This window comes from Rissa tridactyla, chromosome 14, assembly GCF_028500815.1.
Source record: "Rissa tridactyla isolate bRisTri1 chromosome 14, bRisTri1.patW.cur.20221130, whole genome shotgun sequence".
Taxonomy (NCBI): domain Eukaryota; kingdom Metazoa; phylum Chordata; class Aves; order Charadriiformes; family Laridae; genus Rissa; species Rissa tridactyla.
This window is the reverse complement of record NC_071479.1, coordinates 5,026,838-5,049,851: the sequence shown is the minus strand read 5'-3', so window position 1 is coordinate 5,049,851 and position 23,014 is coordinate 5,026,838. Positions and strand designations below refer to the sequence as shown.

The window sequence follows — 23,014 nt, the reverse complement described above, 5'->3', positions numbered from 1 at the left end:
GTAGCAGAAAATTGATATATAATTATGTTCCTGCAAAATGGCAAATCAGAAATATGTAATAAGCAATCATATCATGCCATCAAGGTAAGGTAGCCTGCCCTCTAAATAGTACCATTTTTCTTAATTTCTAAATCAAGTTTGCTAGGGAGACTCGTCTTTTTTTTCTTACTGATCATTCTCAGAACAGTTAATATACTCAGAGACCTCCATTAACACAACTTGGATATTAACAGAGTGGAGGGGAGGTTTCACTGAACAATGACCATACAGCAAAATGAGCCCACTCAGCATCAGCGTAACAGCAGAAAGCAGATTATTAGCTACTAATTACACTTAACTATGTCATTACAAATTCTAACATGTGCTCCAAGATGCCATGAATGTATCTGCTGCACAGGAACACTTCCTAATCTTGTTCATGAAATAATTACAGGGGCTCTATCCTGCCAAATGAGGCGGTAATTAACCCTAATTGCTCAAAATGCAACTGGCTAATTCTAGGAGATTAATCAAGGGGATTCAATTATTATTAAATGACTTAATATGACAAATTGCTGCATTAGGAGAGGGGGGCTTTGCTCCATACAAGGTTCCTTTCCCAGCAGTGCTGCGTAAGACACATTCATCGTTGTACCCTGTGTGGAGGCAACTTCCTACTTTCCCAAATCCTGTGCTACGTTCGGTCCATTTTCCCAACGCCCTCCTCTTCTCCAAGGAGCTGGGGCACCCCCAGACTGCACATCTGGAGCGACAAATCACACCCACGGGCCCCTCCCCAAGGTGACGCTACACCACAGCTGCAATACTCCTCCTGACAGCTTTTCCATGACAATTTTTGTTTACACCTTAGAACACAAAAAAGTAAAACCTAATTGCTCTGATAACCAGACAAACAGTATAAAAAAAGGCAAGCAGCCAGAGTTCACTGAATACAAGTTCCAGGATTACAGCAAAGGTATCGACATGACTTTAAACACAGGTCTAACCCCAGTTTTAGCCCACTCCCGCAGAAAGGCAGGGAAGAGAGAGACAGGAGCCACTATAACGAAATTGATAATAGCACAGACAAAATACATTTCGGGAGAGATTCCAGAGACTCTCAGGAAATGAAGTCAGAGAGCCTGCAGTTTCATGTAGGAGGAACTTTTTCTTGTATTTGGTAATTACCTCTTCAGCATTTATTACTGAACTATAAAGGAGATAAAATGCATTTATTCACTCACACAATCAACTGCTTTTCTTTGGCCTTTTCTTCAGAGAATCAAAGAGAAGAGAAAGCCAACACAGTACATGTTTTTATAAGTTGATTTTAAAACACTTGCTTTAAGCAAAATTCAAACTATTTCCTTTTTCTCTTATCGTCAAAAAACTGGAGTCAGGAAACTCTGTCTAGCTGGCAGAATCCCAAACTGGATATACCCTAAAACTGCTATAACTGCACTATAAACAAAAGAGGGGAAAAAAACCCCACAATAAGCCTAAATGCTAAGAAATCTATAGACCTTTATAAAAGGAAGGGAAGAAAACACAGGAGAAAAATTAAAGAGACACATGCACTTACCTGAGGATCATGCTGGTACTCCTGCCCTGGCAGCTTGCAGAGAGGGTTGTTCTGGTCCCCTAGATGATGCGGGTGGTTGTGCTGCCCTTCCATGGTATCATACCACACTCCGCCTCACGGTGCTGATGGGGTTAAAAGAAAGAGGGGAGAGAGAAGTCTAGTCACTGTCCATCCATCACTGACAGCAAGAAACTCTTTCCAGGGATGTGCCTATGTGTGGTTGTACATCAAGAACCAACTGCTCCCCTTTTTTCCCCTCGGTGACTCATGCATACAATTCCAGAAGGAAAAAAACACCTTTTCTCCCACCAGCTGCCGGAGCTCGCTCAGCAAGTGACCGATGGACCAGAATGCACCCGCTGACACCCGCAAGCTGAAGGGATGCAGCAACAGGTCAAAGCTACCCTCATTCTCCCGAGATTACAAAACCAAAATACCAATGTCACAAATATTACTGGTATCGTGTCATAATAAGCAAAATAGCAGAAAATGGGTTTATTTGGTCAGTGGTATGTTAATCACAAAAGATACTGTTTTTGTCAACTGTAACAGCAGCTAGCATGACCTCCCCTAGAACTACGGATCCCAGATGATGCCCTCCGGTGTCTTATTGGACAATCCAGGAAAAGTTTCCAAGAAAGCACCTTTCCAGTTGTAAAACCAAAATGACAAAAAGTCCCACCAGACAGCTGTAGCTTTCTTTGGCCAGAGAGAACCTAGAAGTGCAGCTTTACCCACACTCTTTCTTCCTCACCCCCAAATTAAGAGTTCTTGTGCAGGTTGGTAAGCCACAGGAAGCAGTAGCTAGAAACCATATTAGATTCCAGGAGATCAAAATATTATTCTAGGAACAAACAAACAAGGGACAATTCCATGAATGAATTTGTTCCAGTTTTACCTGCAGCAATTACTAAGCACAGTTGTCCAGCAGAATTTCCTACAAAAGTTACAGAAATTAAAAGGATGCAGCACTGGAGAAGAGAATCTAGCAAAAGTTATCTGACACAGAGCTTACTGTAAAGATGCAAAAATAAGTTCACGCAATGATCCTTCATTTTCATTCCAAAATTACCCTTCACACTATTGAGGCCAATTCAGTCTCCCCTCCCTTTAAGTGCAGATTTAATTTGTGAAGTTCTGAGTCACAACAGAAAACAAAATTTAATCTTCATTTGTGCTGGTAACACAGCTGGTGAAGAGCTGTGAAATCCAGCACCTGTCACATAAAACTTCTACACATCACATCTTGAGTCTACCTTGAACCAAATTATTTCACAGTATGACGAGTTTAGTTTTGTTTTGAGCAGCATTAGAAAACCAAGCAAAAGCTTGCGGGTAACAGGAAGGAAGAGGAGACATGAGTACTTGGGTGATAGGGCTCCAGAGAGAGGTTATAATCAACCAGAACCCAAACCAATTAGAAGGAATCGGAAATGTGGTAGTCAGTTTCCATTTTTTAGAACTAAATTTTAAAAAAAAAAAAAAAAAAAAAAAGAGAGAGAAAATTAAAAAGTGAAATTCGCACAATGGTTGAGTGAGGAAAAGGAACTTCTTTTCCTAAGTGGATGTACAGGTTTGTCGTTATTTAAATAAGTTGCTGGACATAAGAAAATGCCATCCAAGTCCAACAGGCAGCAGTATGGGTACAACTGCTCTCGACTGCTCATCGCCACCATGCAGAAATACCACGTTCCTCCGAGTGTGTGTGCGCAACCGCCGTGCCTCGGCACCAGGACGAGCCACCATGCCCAGGAGCCCGCGGTGACGCCAGCCCACGCTCACGGCTCCAGGCTCTCCCTCGTCCCAGCTCCCTCCCTGCTCGCCCAGCACCACGCGGTCATCTGAAATGTCAGTCTGCTCGCCTTCAAACACTGTCCCGTGAAGCTGTAAAGAGCTGCCCATCAGGCAGCCGAGACATTCCCAATGCCGGAACAACACTGTGATCCCAGATTAACTAATCCTCCCTCCGACAGAGGTCTGCACGGGGCTCGGGAACGCTGTAGTAAACAGTAACAGGGCAGTCACGGGCTTTTGGCTGAAAGCCCTCCAGATACATCTTCCGTTTACACAAGCACAAGAGACCAGGCATATACATGTTTTCTAGCCCTTCTAGGAAACAAAAACCTATCAGTGTCACCATGTCTGAGCCTGACTCGGGGATAAATCCTGGTAACTTATCAGCTCTTCAGGGGACACTTTCAGAGTGGATCCCAGTGCTCCTTGTTCCATGCCAGTTCTGGGGCCAGGCTCTGGCCTCCAGTAAAGCCAGTCCTCAGAATTCATTCACAGTATATACAGAACAGGCACAATAAACACACTAACGCCCTTTCCCCACAAAGTGTGCAGGTTTTTGGGGCTTATTTAATGATGTTACCCACAGTTAGTTATTCAGTATCCACACATCTCTAGGTAATATGTCATTTAGAGTCACATTTTTGCTGTCCTTAGCCATGACTAGAAGTGTACCGGTGACAAGTAAAGATTTAGTGGCCAACACAAGCATTTCCAGAAACTTGTTTCAAGAGTTTTGGCAAGTATTCACTCAGTGAAAGAGCACAACCTGACCTCATTAGTGTATTAATAGAGCACGCCTGGCACTTGGGCAATGAGTAACTCTTAATTTAAAATACAAAAGTATTTTAAATATTTGGGGGAGTGGAGAAGAAAATATGATGCAGGAGGATTTCTGTAGCAAGTTGTGCTTGGTTCTTTTAACAGTTGTCAGTGAAATAAACCTTTAGCTGTGGCAGATCTTTCCCAACACCAGCCATGGTAACACATGCACACACAGCATTGGGGAGAAAGCAGAGAAAAGGCTCTTCTTGGTGCTTAAGCAAATGAATGTTCACTCTAACAAACACTCGCTAGAAAAGAGTTGTGAGAGCTGGAGTACTGGCTGCATGTAAACAGGCTAACACATGGGTTGCTCTCAATAAAAAGGTTTTCGAAGTGGGTACTATGAAACTCCAGTGGGAGAAGGATCATCACTATTAGCGTGAAGTTTAAGATTCCTTCAGCACCAGGCATCTGTAAGTTTACTAGTAACCAGGTGAATACTTAAAAAATAACAATATGGCTCTTGATATCAACATTAAAATGTCATATGAAATTTCTACATTACACTGCCAAAATTATCTTAATTATTTTATTATTCATGACGTGAAGAAAGGCTGTTTACTGGGAGGGAGAACGTAACAGACATTCTCTTCTGAGCCCAGAAGCACAGAGAAAACGCCGCTGGGGACTGCAGGCCACTGACAGCCTCACTTCTCACCATTTCCCTCCAGAGGCATTCAGAAATTTCACATTTACAGCCTCAAGATAAAAGGCACGTCCAGGCGGTATCACGTGAAACATCTGTAGTCTAACACGGATCCAACATCGTATCTACCACGTCCTGTCTTTGGAAAGGACTAAAGCTCAAAAAGAGAAGAGGGAGGCATTTCTGAATACAAGAACTTGAGTCACCTGATCATACACAAATCTGGGACAATCCTAAGAGAACCGTATTTTCCATCTGCCATAAGGAAACTCAAGGTACAATTACTTACCGCGAGGGGTTAGACAACAGGAAAGCAATGAACAGCTCAGAACAGCCCAGCTGCCACAAGCAGGGACGAGAATGTATTAGGTGGAGAATTTGGGTTTGGTCCCTGTTTGTTTAAAGCACTACAGCTGGAAGCAAAGGAAGAAGTAAGAACAAAATATCTGCTTTGAAAAGAGATACGGCCCGACTCACATGACACCAGCTCCGAGGCTGCTGACACCTATGGGACAGCGTGTCCTGCTCTGGGCCCTCAGCTCGGCTATTCTGGGCTCCTGGCAAGCGCTCCTTAGAGGTAGCCTGGAAGGGGGATCCCCGGGAAGGGGCTTCACGGAGGGCCTTCAAATAGCAGCTAACACCACAAAGGCACTTTATTATGTCAGAAATTTTACGGGCTTTTTGAGATTCTCTCTTTTAAAAAGTCTAACTACAGAATCAATATTGCAATTAATTTTTCAAACATGAAAACGTTGAGCAAAGAATACAACAAGTGTCTGATACAACTGCTTAAAACCAGTGACTTTCACCCCCATTCCAGATACATGCACTCTCCTGAGGAAATGATCATGTTCTGAGCTACATTTTACTAATCCTGAAGTTAGTCTGGATATTAGCTGCAGTATGTTCAATAGGAACCTCATTTTCTTCAGGTTCGTATCTCAATAGTTTTGCAGGCAATTCAGTTACTCTCCAAGAATTCAGAATAAGTTTAACAACATAGTGGGGAATATGACCGCAGCCCATGTGGGATAAGCAGCTTGTTCTCTCAAACTACAACTTGATGAAGGTTTGTCTGTCGCCATGTGCTCTCAACTCCATAGGGGAATAATGCAAAAAGGAGAAACACAAAACTCATGTCCAACTATGCTAAAACACCTAAAAAAAAAAAAGGCCCCATCCACACAGTACCATAAGTGACTGGCATCATAGTCATCAGGTATCCTGCCACTTACTGTCACCCTCCTGCAGTACAGCTATTAACGCATACACTGGCAGGATTCACAGGTAACCTGGAGTTTTTACAAAGCAAGAGAAAATAAAAACCCTCTCATGCAGCTGGCTCCCCTACCACGTCCCAGGCTGCAGCTCGTCTTTGGGTACCTAACCGTCTTCATGCCCCATCCCATCCCTCTGAGGCCTGAATCAGCAGAAAGCAAAACAAAACCCAAACCCCCATTGAACCCCGTGGTACCTCGCCAGTACCTGACAGGTGGGATTCTCAGGGCAGAACAGCCCAGGGTACCTGGTAGCAAAGGCCAAGATCATTAGTTACGAGACACTCATTAAGGAGCAGAACCTGATCAGCATCTTGGCGCTCAGTCTCACACAGCCTGCTGCCCCGGGTGCAGCTCCTCTCTACAGCGGCTCGGTGAAACAGCTGTGACCAGCCTAATCGGGTCTCACCATGTGTCTCCAGGTGCCTCAAACTCAACTACAGGCCAAATTATTTGCTCCCAGATGTATAATCAACGTGATAGGACCGTCCACCTCTGAAGCAGACAGCAAAGCGTCAGTCCAAGTGCTCAGTGTTAGAACCATTTTCTGTACCAACACTCTTCGCGTTCCTGCAGACACCCCACTGCTCCCTGCGCCCGGTGCTGCCAGTGCTCCCGGCACTGCCAAAGCCCTCCTCAACACCAGGGACACGGCATGGGGTGGCACTGCCACAGCAGCTCTTCCTGTGACACATACTGGAGACCTCACAGCAAACAGCTTTGTTAACACAGAACGAGCCATGGCAATTCCAGCTTTCCCTAGTACTGCCAGCAACAGTATTCTGCAGAATAAACCAGGAGGTTTTCCACTCTTGCACTACTTCCTACTGTAAAAGCCACATGACTCCATCCCGAGGAATCTCAGCCTTCCTGGCTGTGAAGTGGGGGCAGCTGTGCCCTTCCTGGAAATGTTACGGTGCTTTTTGTACCTCTGACCTGCTCCAATGCCCTCAAATATCATGCGATAAATATACACGCTTTTCCACTCCGTTACTGTATCCCTCTCACATCCTCTCGCTACACGGGGACTTTGGGGGAGGCTCTGTTTGAGTACCTCGTGTAAAACAAAACAAAAAGGCAAGTCTTACACAGTTCCAGAAACCCACGAGCTGCTTAAACACAGACAAGTACGTTACTTAAACTACTGCACAAATGTCCATCTTTTAACATACACAAAGAATGGAGATTAAGGGTGAACGAGACCCCCAGTGCACAGAGTGCAGGCTCTGCTGCCCCCACGCCTCCCGCACACCCCCACTGCAGGCTCCCCATCCATGGCAGCAAGGCAAACTATTTTACGAAATAAACACAACCACATCAGTAACACCTTCTTCCTCTCTGCTGCCCAATAATATTCTTCCTCTTGCTTGCTCATAAAATAAATCTGTCAGGATACTATACGAGATTACCTATATATTTAAATGATGATCTTGGCTTATGATTACATTATAGCCGTGGTTCAGGGTACAGGCTGTGGGGAAGGCAGTCGAATCCTAGGAGAGTATTATTTTCGAGTGACTTTTATTGTCCATTATCTTACACCATTTCTGTCACAGCTATGATGTCTGGTAGGAATAGTTCACAACAGAAATATCTTTGTCGTTAGTATTCTCATTGCAATTTAGTCAGATCAACCTTTAAATCTCATCCATCATACTGAAGAGCTTTGGCAAAGCAAGCACAGTAATATATGCTTCCATGCAAAACCTAATTACAGGCTAGGTTAAAAAGCCTACCCCATTCCTTCTGCAGTGCAAGGTGACAGGAAATCCTGAGCATCCCTTGGTTTCTCACTCTCCCTTTTTGCTGGTGAAGTGCGTAACCCGTTCATTACAGCAGACTGATTCTGTCTGGCACATGACAAACTTACTTGAACCTAACAATTAAACTTCTGACAGCGTTTCCAAAAGCAGAGAGTATTTACTGTAAATGCTTGACAATTTTTTCCTCTCTGCTCATCCCTCTCAACAGTCACCTTATGATGACTGGAAATTACCATAAGCAAATAGCAGTCTAACATCCAAAAAACCCCTCATGTTAATGTGAAATACACACCTGCCAACACTGAAAAAAAAAAATATAAATGAATACGAATGTTAAAGGAAACAACATGAGGAATGCCACTGAAACGCATGAGCCGGGAGAGAAGAGCAGAGTTAAATACTACAATACAAGAGCTGGCTGGGAAGGCAGAGGTGGGGGAGCACTGGGCACCGGGCTGAACCCGGCCCCCTCTGTCCCACCAGCAGCTCCAGGCCCCAACCAGGGAACTCACGCCAGAACTGATAAACAGCATGCGGATATATCACCAGTAAAACGTTTTAGAATATGAGGCTTAGCATTAAGATGAAACTGTACCTACAGATATACACACACAAACTAACACAGAATGAGTTACGGACACCTGCAAAGCCTGAGAAAGCACTAAATATATGGAAGCGTGAACAGACTCTTAAAAACAATATATTAAGATCGCTCGGTTACCCAACTGTGTTAGATTTAGTAACGCCATCCATGACCAAAGTGCTAATATATTACCTAATATAACTTTTTCTCATCCTCACTGACATAAAATCTAAAGGACAAATGAAAACCAGCAGAAATCAACTTTCCCAGCCTTTAATCAGGAAAGCTTTGAAGGGCAGGCCCTGGATCTAGTATGGCAAGTAATAAAAGCATCAGTCACCAAATGCAGTTAAAGACAATAGCTGTGTTTCAAAGTAAACTTTTCTTTATCAGTGTTTGTAAGTACTAAGGACCCTACCTGTGTTTTTTTAAAATCAACCTTTATTTGAATTTCATTTAACAGATGGATATTTTTTTAAAACTTTCAGAAGCATATCCTCATCCCTCCTTATATAACTCATATATTAATGTAAGTTACAAATATTGAAAATACGGAATTGACCTCACGATAAGAAAATAAAAAAGTGTACTTATACCTTCAAAATTTTACAAGTAGCTGCTGCCCAATCAAAATGCAGAAAACAAGTCATGGCCCTCAGCGAAAATTGTACCTGCAATTTAAAAACCCCTAACAAGGATGAGGATGTTTGTAACAAATTGACCGCTGAGCATAAAAATGTTGTTTTAATCTTAACTTCCATTTTACAAGCGTTGGAATTACCCTGAAAGCAGGTTCAGATGCGTTTGTGTTAAGAGTTTGAGCAGATCTTTTGTTAAGACTTTGTGCAAACTAGATTTTCAACAGCCAGTGCCAGAGTGCTGGCTTCTCGGAGACCCCAAATCCACTGAGAATCTTTCAGAAAAATGGCTGAAAAGCCCTAGAGCTTTTTCATACTATGTCAACAACTGATATTCATTAAGTAAATGCTGTGACAGAAACTGTAATTCACTCTTCCTTACCTAGAAGCAAAATGACATTAAGTCAACTATTTAAAGCTATTAGGAGCCATCTCACTGTAGATGTCAATAAAACAAATGCTTCCTACCAATAATTAAGTATCTGTGTCAAACGTCCCCGTCTCTTTCAAATCACATCACTCTCTACATCCAGCTCAGGTCCATATTCCCATTTTAAGTAAGCTCAAACACTCTGTATTCTAGTTTGGGGACAAATCTAGTAAAATGACTTGAAAATGGCAAGGTCTGACACAGTATTCTTCCCTCCCCGACTGTATTACTATGTCTGAAGATGCTACTTGAGTTTATACAATACTTTTGACAGGCCATTTCTTATGCCCATTGCTTGCATCAGTTCTCACCACCAACCAGGAAGGTAGGTAGCTTACTTCTGATTTTGGTTTCAAAAGGTTTAACTTGAGTTAAAGGTTGGGCTTTCCCCCCTGCTCCCCATGTTGTAGTATCAGCTCCCTAGAACTTGGTCCCAAATCAAAGGACGTAATTATTTTTAAAGTCTTCCGAATACACTTTAGATGCTATGTAGCTCAATCCATCCATTACAAGGGATGGCTGAACAGGGCTCCTATTAACCAGGCCTAGGATCAGTGCCAAGAGTACTTGGTGATTTATAGTTATGACTAAGTAATCAATGTGATAAGGCTAATGTTCCTTTTCACCAGCCTAACTGGACTATTCCTCTCTCATTTCACCACACAGAATTTCCTAGATGCAACATCACATGTAAATATTTATGTACAACGTTTATAAGACATACCTAAATACAAAATATACATTCACATACAAAATTGAGCATGGATAGCAGTCAGTGGCATTTAAAGTAACAATAGTTCCTTTGAAGAGAGATAACACTGTAAACACAGTAGAGCAACAGCAGGTTGCATTTTTCCCCAACAAGTTTTCACTTATGTATGTTTCAAATAAAGAAAGAAGCCAACATACCTTAATTTATATTCTTCTAGTTGCAATTTTGTGCCTTCCAAAAGTATTCACTATACTCATTTTTACAACCTTTGAAACATTAGAGAGAGACCTCTCAGGCCACTACTGGTGCTAACGAAACACATGTTAAGAATAAACACATACTAAATCTACCTGGAATTTTACTGTATTGCTTACTAAGCATGCAACAACATGCTCACCTTTTAATTTATAATGCAATAAAGCTTTCAAGCCTGAAGCCAAATTATTTAAGAACATTTGTGTTATCCTTCTCAGAATTCATTCATTTCTGATGAAGGAAAGATTAAGTATAGGTTGGAAATGTATTCATAACGTATATGTTCACAGAAACTGCCAGACATTTTCACATCATTAAATCATAACTGAAATAAGTAACATCACATACAGCTATGAAAGGCGCACTGTCTGTACCAGCAATGTCAGCTTCATTATCGCGCTGGCTGTACGCTCTCCCTTCCGCATCAAGGCAGCAATCAGCTATTTGCACATAAGTAAGCAAACTTACTGTACTACTGGCTCATTGACATTGACAATACATGTGAAATACAAACAGTTTCCACTCTCAATCAACATCTGAAGAGCCCTTGTAAAAAAGAAGAGCCAAAAATCAAGTATTAGAGAAGTCTGATTGTTCCCAACCTATGGCGAAAACATCCAGTTTAAGCCAATTGCTAAAACAAGTTTCTACCACATACAACTACGAATCCAAACTACTTCCACAGTTTGTTCCTATCAAGATATCTTTAGCAACCAGCCATCTCAAACGAGAGCACAAGCAAACAGATCATTGGAAGCCAGTAAGACAAAACCAGAAGTAACATCCAAAGTACAAAAAAAAAAAATTTAATTAAGCTCTGCTGCTGCAGGCCCAAACCCCCAAAGCGGGAACTGTTCAGCCTGGTCTGTTCTCAGAAAGCTTAACAAACATATGACCTTAATCCTAACAAAGTTTTCTATAAATACATATATACATATGTGATTAGAAACACCACCACTTAGCACTGATAAACACTTTTAATTAGCACATTTCCAAGCACGTGACAAATATTAAGCAAACCTCACAAAGACGCTTCTGAAATACCGCTGCAATTTCCCAAACGTTTAAGGAAAGCTTAGCCAGACCAAAGTAAAAGAGCAAGCCCATGTCAGACAGGCTCAAAATCCCTGAGGCCTGCTGTTTCATGCAGTTTCTCTCTAGAGACATGAATTTGAGTCTTCAACAGCCAACAGATCTGTCTCCAATACAGGGAAAAGGAATAGAGGAAGATATATACATTCACCCAACTTCAAAAATCAGAACAGCAGCTTGAAGTATTTACATTTCTCATAATCAGAAGAAAGAGGAAATGATGGCGAGAATTACGCAGCCCAGCCAATCTACAGATTCATATGACTCAAATCCAAAGGCAACTTCAAAGCCAGCTCAGAAACCCCTATGCAAAACTTCCAAGCAGCCAGATGCCAGCATTGCAGGAAGAGCTTTCCCAGCATCTGCATCCTGCAAGTAACAGCCAAACGGAAGCAGAAACTCTCCTCCCCGTAAAAAGATTTAACATCTTTCTACTTACAAAAATAGCTACATTAGAAATACGTTTGTATTTTTTCTGCCCCAAAATATGCTAAATAAGAATGTATTGTGAATATTGCTATAAGGTGTCTTATCCATACTAAATAAAACAATCGGCTTCCCTCCGTGTTCCTGAGTATCTGGAACTAATGGCACCAGTTTTCCAAAAGTTAATGCAGCTCTTTAGTTCATATCCACATTTCTGTATCGCTGTGTCACATTTCTGTAACACATCTCCATCTCCTTTCCCACATGGGCACAGTTTTCCCTAAAGAACAAGATTCATTCACCAGTGCCCTGCAGATCAAGGCTACGAGTTAAAACAAAAAAGATCTGTTCTTTATAAAGTCTGCATAGCTACTTTTATTACTTATTTTGATGACAGACAGGGTTAATGAAGTTCTTGCAGAGAACTCTCCGTTTCCTGGGCTAAATGCCCAAATTCTTTCAGGATTCACAAGACTTGTCTATTTAAATTGGGTCCAATTTTTTTTTCCCCTACAGAAAGGCCTGCACAGAATGTTCTGAAGAGAAACTGGAAATTAACCTTTCAAGAAAATTACAACTAAACGTGCAAGCTCTGTATAAGAGACAAATCACATTCCACACTATACTCTGCCCTCCATGTAACAATTTCCTATTATTCTAATAAACATCAGTGTTGAAACATAAACTCAGTACTACCATATTATTAAAAGCCATAAGCTTACTCACGCAAACAAAAATCTTCTCTCCTGCCCACCCTGCATTTCTTTCCCACCCTCCCCTGGCTGCCAAGATACCGCACTGATCTCAGATTAACACAACACTGTTAGAACAGAAATTCACCTATTTGAGAGAGCTAGGAAAAATACACTTTACTTTCCAAGACAACAGCTCCACAGCTTCATTTCCACTTTCTTGTCTGAAAAATCTCTGCTATAGTCCACCAGGTGCCTTTCAGGCATTCCCGGCTCCACAGCAATACACTGATCCCTGGCTGAGCAGTTTCTCCCCACACAGCTACGAGAAATGGGCAGACTAGGGAAGACTTGCCCTGCACTGGTCTTTCCATCCCCCTAAAACCGAGGTCCATCTCACAGTTGTTTTGCAGACACTACACGGTCATTTAGATAATAATAAAACAGCACTTGTGCCAGAGAGCTTGAAACCAAAGAATGAATAGACATTTGCAAAGGCCTTTACATTATGTTTCCAAAATGCAGCATCTGTTCTATCTACCACCAGATCCCTCCCAATCAGCCACAGCCATGACGAGAAGTCCCGGGGTTAAAGTGCTAATGCAATTAAAAGAAAGAAACAAAAAAGTCCAGCTGAGGCACAGAATGCAATTTAGCTTTCAGCAATCCGTGAACTCAGTAAAACATAATTTTACAACCATCTCAAATTATCCGTTTTTAAGAGTAATTATGCAGAACACAGCTCAAAATATCTACCATGGACCAGTTCATCAGCATTCAAAGACAACTGTTTACCACCAGACACTCGCACAAATACAACGGTTTGTTTCAGAAAAGAAACACAAATATTTACAGTATTTCAAAATAAGCTACAATATGCTTTACTAATATCAACGCAAATTATGCTGACACCTTAATACCTGTGAATAACATGCTACTACTCATCAATAGAAATAATTTTTCTAGTCCAGCAAAACCCACACACAGTTATCCCCAACCTTTGAGGCACCAAGCAACGCGGCAAAGCAAGTGCAAAACCAGAAAAATAAAAATAAAAGAGCAATGATAGCAAATGATCAAATTGACCTAATGTAAAATAAACCAGCTTAAAGAGCTAGTACAAAAATACAAATGAACAGTGATGTAGCAATTTATTTGGAAATAACATGAATTGCTGTATTAAATGTCCAGACTTGATTGGAGTCAACGATGGGGCCAAAACACGCCTGTCCTGACTCCACACTCTACTTTGCTCTAACCCCTACACAGTATCACAAAATAAATGTGGATCCCCACAGTGATGTCAGCAGGATCCTGCAGGGATTTATAGATATTTGGAAAGCAAGAGGAGTGTGTGGGCAAGGTTTCTATAAAAACAACAAAGCCATTTTGGTAGCACACATTCCTGTGAGCGGACAGAGCTCCCACACTACAACCAAGAGCTGCGTAACAACTTCTTTTAAAAGAGTAAATGTGTGGAAAAGGGGAAGGCGTGGAAGGAAAAAAAAAAAGATATTAAATAAATAGAACATATTTATTAATGAATTTGCAACATCTACCAGTCGGTTGACAGATGCAGACTATTTCAGATCAAACCAAGGCAAGAGAGAGGTGAATCCAAAGTCCCCGAAATGCGGACCCTCAGTGGAGGGAGGCAGAGGCAGGACTACACCGCCCAGTTTAAGAGGTCAAACCCAACCTTTAAAAGTTGGAAAGTGTCAAGGAGAGGTGCTTCGGCACAGCAGCGAGTGCCCCAGCTCCACTGCCTGATGACTCATTCCCTGATGAGTTTACAGTCTAAATCAAGCCAAAAGCATACTAGTAAAATGATAGTTAAGGCTATGGAAGAACGTAACTGCCACATGCTCTCAGCAAAAATACACAGCCACGTCCTTGCAAGCACCAGTATTTCACGTTATGGCAACAGCATGAAGGAAAAGCTACGAACAAGAGCAACCGAGTCCGGAGGGGAATTAATGCCACATATTGGATGCGTGAACAAAAGCTACCCTGGCTATCACTGCTGCCCAATGACTTAAGAGGAGATACAAATTTAAATACGGTCCTCTATAACAAATTAGAGACAGTCCGCAATGGGAAACTCTATTCCCCACATCATCTAGCTGCTTTTAGCAACTCATTAGTGCCATCTATGTCACCACAAACATGAGCAGGCTGGCACTCAGCTGTCCACAATTTCAGATGAACAACAGGAAAGATAACACGGCAACTTCAGCAGAGCCTGACAGGACTCGTGATGAATGATTCATTTCAGACTTTACTTCCTTTGGACCACTACATGCGAACAGGTTGTATAAGACATACACAACACTCATCTCCTGCCAACCCAGGCTTCGCTTTCACTTACGCTTTTCCAGCTGACCAACTCCTCCCACAGCAGCCAAGGAAAGACACCACCACTTTCTCATGCCAGTCCCACCAACTCCAAAATAAAGCTGACAAAAGGCAGGAGGCCACGTCAGAAACCCATGCCATGGCCACGCTGTGCAGGAGAGAAAACACCAGCACAAAGCTCACCCACAGCTGCCTTTAGGAAAATGCAAAGCCAAGTCCTCCAAAAGGTGTGCTTAGATGTGCAGAAGGAGACTAGGAGAGGGTACTCCAACCAGTGCTGGAATATTGTTTTTCATTGCCTTGTTATTGACGGAATGAACGATACTGAGGCAGTAAACATTTGACCTTCCTATTCTGAAAACAAAGTTCTTGTTTCCTCCATTACCCCATGACATTTTTCTAATCCGTAAGTAAACAGAATACTGAAGAGTTTTATGGGGAAAAAAAAAAACCAAACAAAAAAACGAGGAACACCGCCGTGCGATGTGCTTACTAAAGAATTGTGATAGTGAATCATTCCTTACCACTGGGAAGAAAAAGTGCAATTAGAACACGGGTTCCTTTGGGCACTTCCTCAAAAAGCCATCACAGATGTCAAAACTTGCTGTTGCAGCAGAAGCCTCATCTTGAAAATATACAACAGAAAAGCGTAAGAGAAGAAAAGCCAGTAGATAACACTTGAGCATTCACAGGTAACAAAAGGAGGAGATTTTGGCACTAGTCTGAAGCATCTCTTCAGCATCTCTTACCTACCTTACCTGCCCTTACCTACCTTAGACTTTCCAGAAAATTTCCTGCCATTCTACTGTTTCCAAGAGCTAGTGGCCACGTGAGCAATGCTGGATGCTCCCCAAACTCAGGGTTTCCAAGTCACCATCAGTTTTCTTAACTACAGACACCTCTCCCCCAGACTACAGCTCCAAACTTATTCCTAACAGGTAAAATGCTACAGAAAGAGCCCCTTTGCTACACAAGGATCAGCACCATCAGGTCGCAGTGCTGTGGTACTGCTGACAGTAGCAAAAGGAGCAAGGGGAAAGGCAATTTCAAGATGCAAAACTCCAGTGCTGGGTGATGACTTTATTCTTGCTTTCCATAGGCCAAGCCAAACCCCATAGAGCCAGAGCAGATTTTCACTTTAACATGGACACGAGAACATAAAATCAAGTCAGCCATCCCTCCCTGCTACAGAGCTGCGTGCTCACAACACAGAAAATGTTTGACTCATAGCAATCAGTTTCATCAACAGAAAATCAAAAATATTTAAACTCCATTTGCAATTTTGACTTAAGTAGCTGCAACCTGATTAACAGCCTTTCCTTCAGAGAGAACTGCTGCAAGGTTTCCCTCTCCCTGCATTAGTGATGAAGCACAAAAGCCAACATAAGTCATCATAGTCACTTTGAAGTACAAACCAGGGAGACTAAAAGAAATCCCAATAAATAAGTCACAGAGTAAGTTATTGCATACCTTAATATACAAAGAACTAAGAGCAAACACAGGTAAAGAACCGTACCCAACGGTGTTTACCCTTGGATGGTAAAGTTCTTACAACTGACATAATGTTATAAATTGAGTAATTGACCCGCAAGGAAGTAAGGAGCTCAAGAGAGTTAAAAATTACCCTATAAATACCATAAAGATTAACAGATTTGTAATACCCACCCAAGAAGCACTTACTCTAAGTAGAATGATTATGAAAACACAGCAAGAATATTTACTACATAGTACTGAGTTCAGTATATACAGACTGCCACAAAAGGCAGCGCTGGCTCTTAATATAGTGACAGCTGAAAGTCACCACTTAGATTTACCAACTGATTAAAGGGTAGCATAGACACACACAGTTGTGACTTATTTGCTTCTTTGGAATACATTCTTGTATTTTAAAACCCTTTTCAAGATCGTTTAGCGGGTTTTCTTGCTTCAGTTTAACATTTTTGAGATTTAGTTTTGCACAACTCCGACAGAAGAGCAAATAAAATACTGACAGCACAAAAGAAGGAAAGCAGAACTTCCATGAATGAAAGAGGAGGAAATAGTTGTGTCCATGTTTGTTGAATCTATTCCACCCTGAGTCCCTACTCTTGGAGGAAAGGAACCTTAGAATACCTACAGCTTTTCTCCCTATCCCCTCACTGTAACGACACACGTATGCCCCGAGAAGCAGAACCCACCACAGACTCTCCAAGACAGGCTGGACATTCAGAGTGTTCCTACGCAAGAAACAAAATGTTCCAACACGGAGAAAACCCACTCCTTTTCCCAACGGCAGACACAAGTGTCCACAAGGTTAAGAACAGGACAGAGACTTAAACTGAAATTCCTGAAAGGAATCGTATTGAGTGTTCCGTGAAGTTGCAATCCATCCTGTATGTCAACATTCCCCAATTATTGCACCATCTGCAGCGATTTTGATCTCCAACTCCACAGTTTAAAAATTACTAAGTTAAGAAAAAAGTTACTCTCCCAAGTAAAAGAGGATAGTTGGCTCTAAGGAAAGAAGAAAAATTGGAACTTTTATTATCCTGCGCCACTTGAGCCAGCGGCTGCGTTGGCAGCAAGTGGCACCAAGCAGGGATGGAAGAGCTCAGGCTGTGTTACCTCCCAGCACACCGGCCCTCTAAGGGAGCAATGCCAACTATCCAGCACCCATTTTTCCTGTCAGCATGGACTTAAAGCTCCGCTTCATGCACACCATGGGTTTTCAGCAGGCTGGTGGACACTTCCCACCTCGTAGCAAGTGGGCTTCTCAAAGACCAAACGACAAAAGTAACTGGAGAGCAGGATTTGTCACTGAGCTCTGCAAAATGAGAGACTTGCAAATCCTCCCCAGGGTGTGGAGCAGCACCTGCTCCGTCAGCGGCTGGGCGCGGGGTCACAGCCCTTATCACTTCAGCTTTTGACCCCTGAAATACCAGCGCACTAGGTGAGGCCACCATGATTCACGTGGATGTAGCGCATGGAGGAGCAGGATGGCAAAAGCGTCCCCCGAAGGGGCAGCATAACCACTCCTGGGGAATCCCACCCAGGTCAAATACTGGAGGATGTTTCAGGCCCAAAAGGTGGGATGCTGCGATGAAACGGGACACTGAGACCCCCTCAAGAAGGTCCCTCAGCTGTCTCCTGGCAAGGCTGAAATGCCTATCTGGGGACGCCCTAGTCAGGCTGTTGACAGCCACTCATTTTGTAAATAGCTGTGGCAGTGCAAGACGTTATCACCCCATTCTCAAAGGGGAATCTCTGCCCTGTTCTCCAGCATTGCCACACTCAGGTTTATTACCCTTGATTCCTTAGTTTGGTTGGTTTATAAGAGGTTTAAGATCACCCAACCAGCATTGCCTGAGACGTGCCAGGGAGCACTCCCCCACGCAGCACAAGATTGGGAGCCATCTCTTCCCCTGAACCAGAAGACTCCTTCCCTTCCAAAGGGGCTTTCTGGAATAGCCTCAGCAGCGTCTCCACACTTGGAAAAAATCAATATTTCAACACAATTTCCAACTGATGTTACATATTGTATTGAGATAAATCAGTCCAGGGGTGCAGCCACATTTTAAAGACATGGTGAACGAAACACACACAGACCACTGCACCTGCACCACCCGACAGAAAAATCAGAATAGCTTCAGAATGACAACTGCTTGAAACTACAACCAAAACCAGTCAATACTTCGATAAAACAACAAAATAAACTGCCTTCCTAAACAACAAATGCATTGACGTGTCAGGGTTGGTGCCCGAAGTCTGTCCAAAGGCAGGGGATGGCTTGGCACCTACTTGGATTCATCATGTGGAGCACACACAAAGTTTGGAGTGCAGAACTGGAGACCTAAGCTACTCAAAGCAAATAAACACAAAAACTTTAAGAAGTGCCTAGGGATTGTAATATACCCGTTAATAGTCCAGAAAAAAAAAAAGTGAGGAAACCACCATACAGGAAAAAGCTTTATGCCAGCAGCAGCAGCTTTTTAATTTAAAAAGAACAATCCTACCATCTTCTGCATTTTGCGATCAGGCATGTCATAACTATTTTAGTAAGTTTTACAATTGCCAGGATGTACTGGCTCATAGAACAATAAAACAGCGTATCCAGTTTACAATCTAAAACTAAATTTATGTAGTTCTGTGCACAAACTCCACTTCTGCCATCTTGAGATCTTTGCAGAAAACACTCAACTAACAAAAATCACTATATCTTTCTCACCTGCCCTTTTTCAGACTTCATTGCACTTGGACTCTATTAAAAATACGTATTTGCTACATGCTTCCTTGACAGTTTCTAATCTACCTGATTTTGTTGTGTGAAACACAGTACAAGAACAGGACGGAAATACCACCTCATCTTACTGAAAGACAGCTGAGTCCAAAGAAGTAATTCAGAAACTACCTGCAAGACTTTTTTTTTTTTTTAAATGTAATAAATAATGCATTCTGACTGCCAAACAAGCATTTGTGAGGTTTCAAGAATGCTTTGGAGTACAAAATTCCTAGAGTCTCATTCACTTACACCATTTGGTTTCAAATAGATACAGTCTGCTGTCAGTTCACTTAAACGTGTAACAGGAAACTCAAATTTGACTAAAAGGTTGTATTACATTACTAGTGGTTTTATATGGAAACCTTTTTAGAAGTAAGAAGCTAAGGGGAAGGTTTTTTTCCCCTCTCCCATCTGCGACAGACAGCTGTTCACTGCCTGGAATCTATGATAGCAGACACTTAAAGTAGCACCATGCTGAAGTAAACACTTCAGAAATTTAATTTCTTTAATTGTACTGACACTGTAAAATTATTTGCAATTTATTGCATCGTGCCATGTGATAAGCTGTATCATACAACTAAACACTGGAAGCTAAATATACTGTTTTAGTTGAACAAAAAAATTATATTTTTTTCTGAAATATTTTAAAATGTTAAAAAACAATCCAAAAAGCTTCTCCCACATGTACAGCAATGGTGCTTAGGGCAAGTCCAGATGTTTAAATACTTAGCACAGGTTAGAACTTGAAGTAACCTTGATCCAATCCAATATGCATATAAAAAATAGGCCAAGATAGAAGACCCATGTACCCATAAAAAGATTTGACAGCTTTACAGACTTCTGCATTCAAACCACTATTAAAAATAACTCCCTGTGGTTTTCTGTTTTTAAACAAAATTTAGTTACAGGTTCTGGAACTGCCCACTTTGTCACACACAGAACCTTGGTTCTCCCTGTCCTACATTTCGGCCAAGTGAAGACAGCAGCTTCCAATCTGGCTTTAAAAAAAAAAAAAATAACGCACACACCCCCCCACACACACCCTCAAACCTGTAAGAAATTTTTAAACGAGTATTTTATACAGCTTAATTTTCCACATAATTTAAACACGCTGCAGCAATTTCAACCTGCTGGGGAAAAACACTAAAACACTATGATTTTAAAGTCCGTTTTAAACCTAGATTTTGCATGCAAATATTTTGGCTTCTTTTTTTTTTGTCCTTCAAAATGAAAAATATTGTCTGGGCCAACGTCACCTCTCAGCTTGAACAGGTTCTTCTTCTATCTTGTAGATACTATTTTTTTTAGATACTATTTTTTTTCTTCCTTTTAACTTTAGAGACTGAGGTCTACAGCGAAACATGGAATTCAGAGGTGGAAGAGACCTGTTACACCACACCTGACGTGCTCTGCAGCTGACAGACTCCGCTCCCTAAAAAGCATCAGGCCGGAAGGACCAAGCTGCACATCCCCTTCCCTCCGTGGGCCAGTCCCCTCTGGGAAAAGGCAAGGACACAGTCTGGGAAAACACAAATTGCCCTTTCAGCAGCCACAAAGAGTGAGTGAAGTGGTTCAACTCTCTTATTTTGCCTCCTTCTTTTTTGGTTCCTTAGTTTTACACCAATTTACCCAGTTGAGCCAACTCCCCGTCACTCAGGATGCCAAGGGGACACCATCTGGTTTGGGAGCCCAAGCTGTTTGACATTAGCTTGGCCGCGCAGGGGCTCTGCATGACACTGAGACACACCAAACCTTCCCCATTCTGTTACCCCCAGCTTTCAGATAAACCGTACTTATCTTCTACGGCACTCAGAGATCTGCTGATGAAAAAGCACAAGGAACTTGCTGAATACTGGTATGTGCTTGTACTAAAAGCTTTACAAAGGGAAGGGTGAGTGTAATAAACACAGCACGAACAGGACTTAGTAACAGAAGAAACTATTTTCAAGGCCTCTGCCTTTAACAGGACAAAGTGTTAACTCTGTCCATTTCGCACAACCTTTAACTTCCACGTGATTTTATACTGGTAAAGGCCATTTTGCCCAATCCACAGAACGTGGCACAGCCACACATATGAGCTGCCTCTGCTGCCATGCCTGTCCTGTAACCAGGAGCAGAGTGTGTCACCGGTTTCTTGCCAAAAACCACATTTTTAGGGTCTTCAGTGACGAGTGGTATCAAGGCAATCGTGAACTACAGTTCAACCACATGAATATTTAGTGTTTCCTTCCAATATTACAAGAATGTTTTTCTTGCATGTTGCATTTATACTGGATACTAAGACATCTATCACATAATTTCCTCCAAACAATCCAGTCAAGCACCTGGATAGGTGTACACTGAATTAGTCACCATCACTCCCATAAAAGGTAAAACAGACTGGTTAAGTGAGTTTACAAGACAAATGCAGGAGTGTGTGTCACAGGTAGGATGGCTGTTACCAACTTCCTTACTCATAATTCACAACACAACCACATAGAGCATCTGTCATGGTCACTGTCCGTCTAGATGAGTGTTGAATTGTACCAATGCTGGAGAAGTTGCAATTAAAAACATTTTCACTCAATGGTAAATATGAGCCCAACTTCCAAAATGAGGTTCCATGTACTTATCTTTCTCATTTGCTGGAGATCACCATGAGCAATCTCTTCTAAGAACAGCTTAGAACGGCAAATTAGAATGACAAAAACTAAAACACAAGTCGGGCTGTTAACCTCATTTTCTGTAAGGACTGTATCCCAACTAGGCTTTCATTTAGGACACAGCAAAAGTCAGGCCCCAGAGGATTATACTGATGCCCACTTTCATCATTCCATCTTCGAAATCTTCCTCTGCTCCTCCAGCAACTACGGTCAATTTTCTTGCTTTAAATTCAGAATGAAGACATTTGATTTCTACCCCCTGTCCCACATGTGGGCTGCTCCAGTTCCCACGGTCCAGTCTGTACTGCCATGCTGTTTGGTGTGCGTACATTTTTCATAGCCTTGAGGTTAAATATATCTGCCACCACATAAAGTAGGAAAAGATGTTAAAGTACTTCTACTAATTCGTCTTCTACGCATCTCGAAACCGTGTTCTGAAGGTGCACAGGAGGTAGACTTCTTGGTAACTAGCCCCATTTTACAGCTGAGAAAAAAGAGGTAGAGGAGGAAGAAAAGCCACACAGGTATTTCTGGCTCCTATCCCCCATATAAAAAAATACTCTTTTAAAAACAATCATTAATAGATCATTCAGTTTGCAAAAAAACTCTTCCAAGCCATTGAAAGAGGCCTTCAGACCATCAGGTAGGTCTGAATAAAGCCAAAAAAAGATGCTGTAAGGTAAATCTCAGAATCTCCCACTATTTTCTCCAGTACAGCCTTAATTATTATGGGAAATGAGAAAAGCCAGTGTAGGCTCAATATTTTCAGTGTACATTTAAGTACTATATATTGACATAAAACTTTTTGGGTAGGAACACAGAAGGCAAGTACTACCAAAAAAAAAAAAATCTGTTTCCCAGTGCGGGCTTATAGCCCATGTTACCGATCTTCACCTGCTTTTCTCACAATGAAATGAATACTAAAGAATTTGAAAAGGCAAATTAAAACTTGTAGTCAAATTACACGTCCATCCTCTCTTGTAAAAATTTTCTTGTCAAGAAACAGAATTCCAGAGGAAGGAGGGGAAACTAAACAAGCAAAAGCGTACGTCACAGGTGTTAAGAAAC

At 41.9% G+C, this 23,014-nt stretch overlaps 1 protein-coding gene across 2 annotated transcripts in view; it reads right to left on the bottom strand.

Moving 5' to 3' along the window:
- NEK6 (NIMA related kinase 6) overlaps positions 1-23,014 on the bottom strand; it is a 63,731-nt gene that overhangs the window by 39,050 nt on the left and 1,667 nt on the right. Inside the window, exons 1-2 of one of the 2 annotated variants that reach the window (XM_054220233.1) lie at positions 5,113-5,135; positions 1,562-1,683 (exon numbers count right to left, since the gene is read on the bottom strand). In XM_054220233.1, coding sequence (XP_054076208.1) covers positions 1,562-1,654 — 93 coding nt within the window. In that variant the 5' untranslated portion in view covers positions 1,655-1,683; positions 5,113-5,135. Of the gene's footprint in view, positions 1-1,561; positions 1,684-5,112; positions 5,136-23,014 lie in introns of those variants that run through there. The other variant, XM_054220232.1, reaches the window with a different exon arrangement.